Source organism: Nuphar pumila, chromosome 12 (assembly GCF_984573655.1).
Source record: "Nuphar pumila chromosome 12, dmNupPumi1.hap1.1, whole genome shotgun sequence".
NCBI classification, from domain to species: Eukaryota; Viridiplantae; Streptophyta; class Magnoliopsida; order Nymphaeales; family Nymphaeaceae; genus Nuphar; species Nuphar pumila.
The window spans coordinates 39,996,881-40,004,858 of NC_143260.1; the positions used below are offsets into that span (position 1 = coordinate 39,996,881).

A 7,978-nucleotide genomic window follows, 5' to 3' on the forward strand; every position below is an offset into this window, starting at 1 on the left:
TGGCTTTTATGATTTCTTTAACAATCACAACTTTTAGTTTCTCAGCTGTGTATGTTCATCCTGACCCGTGACCAAAACAAACCTGCCCTAAATGTTGGTAATATGCACTAACGGTTCACTTGTCTGGCAGGAGTAGTTAGTGCACGCCACCTTGTGTTGGGACCTTGCCGGTTCGAATCCCAATGGTGTAGTTGTATAACTGGTAAGGGTCTGCTTAACCCCAATTTTCTCTGTCCAAAAAAAAATAATGTTGGTAATCTGCTTGTTGTAACTGGATCAGCCAAAGATTCATTATTCTATAAAGAAATTGTTTGATTTTCTTTAATGCAATATGTTTGCACAAATATTTGTGCATTAAGCACCTGATCACCCTCCATCTTGGGGAGACGCCTGTCAGGTGCAGGACCCAAGACCTGATGGAGGAGTGCTTAATGCACACATTTTTGTGCAATCATGTTGCAGACGATCGATCCTGACTCAGGATCTTTAATGCCACGTACCCAAATTCATACGCATTAGTTAATTGGTAGCTTTGGGAGACCTAGAATCCTTTTTTATAATAGTGGAGACCACAATCCATCCAACCCAAATATTATATCGTTGTAAGGTATCCAAAATAGCTCACCTCACCTACCCTAAACAAGGAATTCTTTCTGTTTAAGTTTATGGATGTTGCTGTTTGACACTTGGAGTGTGCACCGGTACTGCAAGGACGAAGTGAATGAAAAATTATTTCCAGTGGGAGGGACAGAGTACTTGTGGAGTTTTACACTGGACACCAAACTGGGCCTAGTCTCGACCTGTAACAGGACATCTGAACCACAACGGCGGTTTCCCCTTGCCCAAATCAGGCTTCATTGTAGCTTGACTGGTAGTGTGCTATGGCTATCCTGTGCATCGGATTTTCCAATCTCCCAAGTTACCACATGTCTTATTTTAACATTGTCTCAAGCAGTGTCAATGGGTCAGGTTTACTTGGACCTGATCTGAACCAAACCCTATAGGGTCTGGGTATGGTGATAAATAAGAAGACTCAATTAAGACCCAGGTCCAGACCCAAAAAATCGGTTAATACATGGACTAGGGATGGCAGTGGGGCGGGGGACAAGGTCTCCACCCCCGCCCCGCCTCAAGATTAGAACCTTCATCCCCGCCTCCATCCCCGGCAGGGATGGATTTTAACCTCCACCCCCGCCTTCATTCCCGTTTCATGTCCTCCATCCCCGGTTCAAACGGGGATGAGGCGGGGTGGGATAGGGATATTGCAGGGAAAAGTGACGGGGACGGGTCGGGGATGAGGTGGGGATCGTGGAAGGGACGGGGCGGGGTGGTGAAAAGTGTACGTCCATCCCCGCCTCCATTCCCGAACTGGGATGGATTTTAACTTTTGTCCCCGCCTCCACCCCCGTTTCATACCCTTCATCCCCGGTCCAAACGGGGCAAGGCGGGGCCCCGCTTTCCCCCGGTCCACTGCCATCCCTAACATGGACTGGGGTATAGTTTGTGAAATTTTATACAAACCTGAACCTGATACGAGTTATAATTAAGACCCATAATTTTTCAATATAAATATGATAAAAAATATGGTTTTACCAGGTATGATCCAGGTCTGGTTCATGTAATTCTTATCGGGTCCGAGTATGATTTTTCTTATAGTGAACCCGATTAGACCTGGGTACAGACCCATACCATATCTAAAAATGGGGTTCAATCCATCCCCATTTTTCTTATAGTAAAAATGGGATTAGACCTGGGTAAAAATCAAATCAGAGAGTAGCGATTTACAGTAGAAATCAGATCAGAGAGTAGCGAGTTACAGTAGAAATCAAATCAGAGAATAACGATTTATAGTACAAATCAGATTTCTATTGTAAATCACTACTCTCTGATCTGATTTCTATTGTAAATTGTTACTCTCTAATCTGATTTCTACTGTAAATTGCTACTCCCTGATCTGATTTCTACTGTAAACCGCTATTTTCTAATTTTATTTCTACTGTAAATCGCTACTCTCTTATCTCATTTATAATGTAAATCGCTACTCTCTTATTTGATTTTTTATTGTAAATCGCTACTCTCAATAGTTACAAGAGAGAAAAAAAGAATTTATACAAGACAAGGCCGCCAACTCTAAACCTAAACAAGTTGGGTCTGATCCATAAGAAACTGAGTCTCAAACATAAGCCCCAAAAAAATTTATTCTGAGGGGCGCTGCCCTTAAGAGACCCTCCCCCCTGGACTCCCGCCCGCTGACCGAGCAACGAGACTCGTGAAGTGAAAACCCCCGAACCCCCCTTTCTGTAAGAGAAAAAACTATGAATCATGCTCCACAACTCATCAGGCAGGAATGAGAAGACGGCCATGTGTTGTAACACAAGCTAAAAACAATGGCAAAGCATGCACATCTATTTACGGGAAGTAGGAGGACATTTTCATCCAACACATATCTATCTTACCAAAGAACATTTTTGTCAAAAACATATCTACCTTTTTTATATGTTATTTTATTATAAAGTCATCGTGGGCAACATTGTCATATGAATTATCGTGGGTCCCAAGATATTCCTCCGTCCACACAGGAACACGCAATAATGTTATCTCAAATACTCAACCAACCATGAATACCAACAAGGGCTCCGCTTAGTTGGTAGGATCTGTCAGTGCACATCTCTTTGTGGTGGGACCTGGCAGGTTCAAACACCAGTGGTATGTTGAATAATAACCGGTGGGGTCTGCCTAACCCCAGCGTACCTTCCAAACAAAAACGGGAAAAAAACTCCACCATGAATGGTCTAATATACGAAACAATGACTGCGCAACCTCACCATGATTTTGAGTGATGGTATTAGATGGGTTGCATGAAAGGAAATTTTAATCGAACAGATCAAAGTCATTACACTGATCAAAGAGGCAATATATATAAGGAACACAAAAGAAATGATCTAGAAAACCCTAGGCTTCAATACAATGGTAGAGTGATTCAGTATGTGCAAGCTAAACTGGCCTCCCTTCTCAGTGACATCCACCTTGCTCTGCCCAGGTGCTGGCAGCATTTCAAAGTTCTGGACCAACCTGCCAATAGTGATACCTAGTATAGGCAATGCCAGTATGATCCCGGGGCAGCTCCTCCGGCCAACACCAAACGGCAGGTACCGGAAGTCGTTACCATTCGCTTCGACCTTGGATTCCTCCTCCAAGAACCGTTCGGGTCGGAACTCCTCCGGTTTCTTCCAGTGATCTGGATTGTTTGCAAGGTGCCATGCATTGACTAGGATCTTGCTCTCAGCTGGGATGTCATACCCTTTGAGCTTAGCATCATGTAGGTTCATGTGAGGGACAAGCAGGGGAATAGCCATGCGCAGCCGAAGGGTCTCCTTTATAACTGCCTGAAGGTATGTCAGTTTCGCTGTGTCTGGTTCGGTTATCTGGACCCCAGGTCCCAATACCGTGTCCAATTCATCTCGGAGCTTCTTTTGGATCTCGGGATGGTTCACCAATTCAGCTATGGCCCACTCAATCGACCACAATGTAGTCTCGATTGCTGAGAATTTAAACAAAAGATTTGGTCATTATCGTAAAAAAAATTTGTCATGTTCATATATATATATATATATATATATATAGTTGTATTGTCCAATTAACTCTTGGATTGTCCAATTCCAACAATTTTTTATAAGATCTTAAAATCAACTGCCTACAATCTTCAAAAATCATATTTTTATTGAAAAAACATGATGCGAGTCTCATTTCGTAGCAAATTTATCATGCCTAACACATAGGTAGGGTATGGCAAGCAGAGCCAGCACAGCTAGGTCTCTAATTTTGGGAGTGGTTTCTCCATGTCAATAAAAGAAAATCATGGTAATCATGAAAAGAAATGAAGCAATAGTACATGGCATTTTGGATTGAGGTATATACCTGCAACATTAATGTTCTCCACTATGTATAAGACATTGTCTTCGTTGATCTCGCCCTTCTTCTCAGCATCAAGAATGTGATCGATGGCACATTTTAGTTCACCCGGTGCACTTTGTGGTCCCATTGTGCTGGCCAGCTTCCTAAAAGCCAAATTTTTATTCACCACAATTATTTTTTTAATTAATTATTGAAAGCATCACAAATTTAAAAAATTAAATAAATATATATAAATTTTTTGTATGTGGACAAAATAGTCAATATCTTTCCCAATTAAGGGCTTACCCATATATGGTATAGTCATTCATGCATTTTATTTAATCATGCCAAGGTGAGCCAACAAACTTTTGGTGTAGTAGGTGGCAGAAAATGACTCGTTTATTTATTTGTTTTTTTTTATGATGAAGGAAAACCATTCAGGTTAATCGGCTGATACCAAGACTCAAGTGAATCGGCTAAAAAATAATAAAAAAATATTACGTATAAATCAAAATGTGACACATGTTAAATCCATTAAAATAATATAAAAATAATAATTTTAAGTATTTTTTATATTTATCAAAAAATAGCCAATTCAGGGGCAAAGCGTATTGATTTTCTGCCGATATGATATGTAAACCCCCATCGACAACTGGTTACTTAATGAGCTCGCCTCCTTGTAAGGTAAAACTTTGGGTTGAGGATGCGACCACCCAGCCTTAGGTGCCCCATCTGTGTCCGTTATATCGAGACGATAATTTAAACTTCTTGGATCTTCCAGGCGATTTCTCCTTATAAATATATATATATATATATATATATAAGTTCTTTGCTATTCCACATACTTGAAAGGAACAAAACATCAAACAATTATTGATTATTTGTTGACAAAGGAAAAAACCTTTCAGGTTGTCCGAATTCGATAAATGATAGTACCGGCTGGAAACAATAAAATCAACACTTTTTTTCTGATTATATAAATTTGCATTTTGAAAACAATACTCATTTTTTCTGATTATATAAGTACCTTCAATGGCCACCGATTTGGTTTTTATGTAATAAAAGTGGGTCCATTTTTTTTATATATAAATAGAGGTGGGTTGGTATTAGAATTAATGAAAAAGTGGCAGTCACATGTATTTATTTAATTAAATTATTTTTCTATCCGAAGGATGCTACTCATGCAATAAAGGGTATGTCTTTCAGCAACCCTTGCAATTTTCCCAATAGAAAAAAAAACCAATTAACTTTTTATGGGTCGTTCTGAGTTACTCATTTACCAAATGTGAACGGTTAGGATTCAAGGTAGGGTATTCGACTAAATTCTAATCCAATACATATAAGTATCGGTTTTGGCTGATCTCATCCGACTCCTAATCCGATTTCGGATCTGATTATTCTAGATCCGGCTGTGGGACTTGGCCATGCCTGGATCACAGAGAGAGAGAGAGCCTTGTAATTTGCGAGAGAGAAAGAGAGAGAGAGAAAACCTTGAAATTCTAACTTTTTAGAGAGAGAGCTTGGGAATTTTAACCTTTAGCTTTGAAATTTTAACTTTTTAGAGAGAACTTTATAATTTGCAAGAGAGAGAGCTTTGAAATTTTTAACTTTTTAGAGAGAGCTTTGAAATTTTTAACTTTTTAGAGAGAGATTTATAATTTGCAAGAGAGAGAGAGAGAGCTTTGAGATTTTTAACTTTTTAGAGAGAGAGATGGGGGAGGGAGAAAGTACTTAGAAGTGAGAAAATTTTGTAATTTGCCAGAGAGAGGAGCTTTTACTTTTGAAGAGGGAGAGCTCTGTAATTTGCAAAATTGCAAGAGAAAGGGAAAACCTTGAAATTTGAACTTTTTAGAGAGAGTTTTGTAATTTGCAAGAGAGAGAGAGAGAGCTAGATTGAGAATTTTAACCTTTAGACAGAGAGAACTTTGTAATCTACTCTACATGAGAGAGATTTGAAATTTTAACTTTTTAGAGAGAGGGAGGGAGAAAGAGCTTCGAAATTTTAACTTTTTAAAGAGAAAATTTAGTAATTTGCAAGAGAGAGCTTTGAAGTTTTAAATTTCGAGAGAGACAGAGAGGAAGAGGAGCTTTGCAGTTTTCATGAGAGTTCCGAATTTGTAACTTTGAGAGACAGAGAGAGAGAGAAAGAGAGAGAGAGAGAGAGAGAGAGAGAGAGAGACGAGCTTTGTAATTTTAACCTTTAGCATTTGAAAATTTAACTTTTCAGAGATAGCTTTATAATTTGCAAGAGAGAGAGAGAGCTTTGAGATTTTTAACTTTTTAGAGAGAGAGAGAGATGGGGGAGGGAGAAAGAACTTAGAAGAGAGAAAATTTTGTAATTTGCGAGAGAGCTTTGAAATTTAAACTTATTAGAGAGAGGAGCTTTTAATAACTTTTGAAGAGTGAGCTTTGTAATTTGCAAAATTGCAAGATAAAGAGAAAACCTTGAAATTTTAACTTTTTAGAGAGAGTTTTGTAATTTGCAAGAGAGAGAGAGAGAGAGCTAGATTGGGAATTTTGACCTTTAGACAGAGAGAAGTTTGTAATCTGCAAGAGAGAGCTTTGAAATATTAACTTTTTAGAGAGAGAGGGAGGGAGAAAGAGAAAGAAAGAGCTTCGAAATTTTAACTTTTTAGAGAGAAAATTTAGTAATTTGCAAGAGAGAGCTTTGAAGTTTTTAAGTTTCGAGAGAGAGACAGAGAGGGAGAGGAGCTTTGTAGTTTTCACGAGAGTTCCGAATTTGTAACTTTGAGAGACAGAGATCTAGAGATCTAGAGATCTAGAGATCTAGAGAGAGAGGAGCTTTGTAGTTTTCATGAGAGAGTGCCGAATTTGTAACTTTGAGAGAGAGAGAGAGAGAGAGAGAGAGAGAGAGAGGGCAAGGCAAGGCAAGGCACACTCACTTCCTCTCCTGGACGAAGAAGTCGTTGAAGAGCTTGAACCTCGTCTCCTTGACGTCCTTGCACATCCTCAGGTAACCCCGCAGCAAGGGCCTCAGCACCGGTATGAAGTCCCCGTAGTTGTACTCAAAGCTCTGCGCCAGCCTGCTCCTCTCCCCATTCAACGCCTTCAGCCTCACAAACAGAGGGTCGTCCTCCCTCTCGAACCTCCTGTCGAACATGATCCTGTACATGTTATTGTACATCATCATCTGCAGCCTCCTCCTCAGCACCACCCCTTCCGTCCCCGACTTCGGGTCGGACCTTACGTCCTCCACCACCCGCCCCGCCTCCTCCTCCCACCCACCCCGGTACTGCTGCACCACCTTGTTGGTGAAGAAAGGGACGGTCATGATTCTCCTCATCTTCCTCCAGTGCTCCCCGTACACCGTGAATACCATGTCCTGTCCTTTCCCCGTGAAGATGTCGAACACCACGTTTCGGGTCCGGGACCCGAACTCCACGCCCTGGGTGTGGAGCACCTCCTTGGCCAGCTCCGGCGACGACACCACCACCAGGTTTCGCTGCCCCATCCGGAGGAGGAATATGTCACCGAAGCGGTGGGCCAGCTGGGTGAGGTTCCGATGGTTCAGATCGTCGCCAACCTGCAGCCAATTGCCGAAGATCGGCACCGGGATCGGCCCCGGTGGCAGCCGGAGCCGCTTGCCCCGAAGCTTCGACACCGCCGTAGCCAGCACCACCGCAGCGAACAAGCCCAGCAAGGCCTTTTCCACCAGCACCATATCCATGTTGCTAGCGGCTCAAGCTCTGGCTCTAGCAACTCAGTAATCTGATCTAGTGACCGGGTCCGAATACTTAGCTTTCTCTCTCTGCTTTTGGTTTGGTGTGTGGAGTTGCTGAGAGTTGGGGGAGGGATAGGAGGTCTTTATAGAGAGGGGGGAAGGTGGGGCTAACAGCGTTAGATGACAACGGTAAACGTTAACGGTGACCCTAGGTGGATGGCCGATAAGTGCGGCGGAGGTTGGTTAATGACGTCACGGTTTCGTGGGGAGGGGTTGGGTGTCAGGGGAAACGGGTCGGAGTTGCGGGGGAGGGGGGCGGCAAAAATGGAGATTTATATATGTTTGAGGCAAGGGGGGGAAATATCGCGATATTTTGAGTATTTTATTTTGTTAAGCATGGAA

General features: G+C 41.8%; 1 protein-coding gene across 1 annotated transcript; it reads right to left on the reverse strand.

Moving 5' to 3' along the window:
- Window positions 1-2,854: 2,854 nt before the first annotated feature.
- On the reverse strand, window positions 2,855-7,692 carry LOC149820807 (trans-cinnamate 4-monooxygenase-like). The gene is made up of 3 exons (XM_089983011.1): window positions 6,798-7,692; window positions 3,919-4,058; window positions 2,855-3,541 (listed from the first exon to the last, which is right to left on the reverse strand). Exons 1-3 carry the CDS (start codon window positions 7,580-7,582, stop codon window positions 2,943-2,945), a joined length of 1,524 nt encoding a protein of 507 aa, XP_089839137.1. The 5' UTR covers window positions 7,583-7,692; the 3' UTR covers window positions 2,855-2,942.
- Window positions 7,693-7,978: the final 286 nt, after the last annotated feature.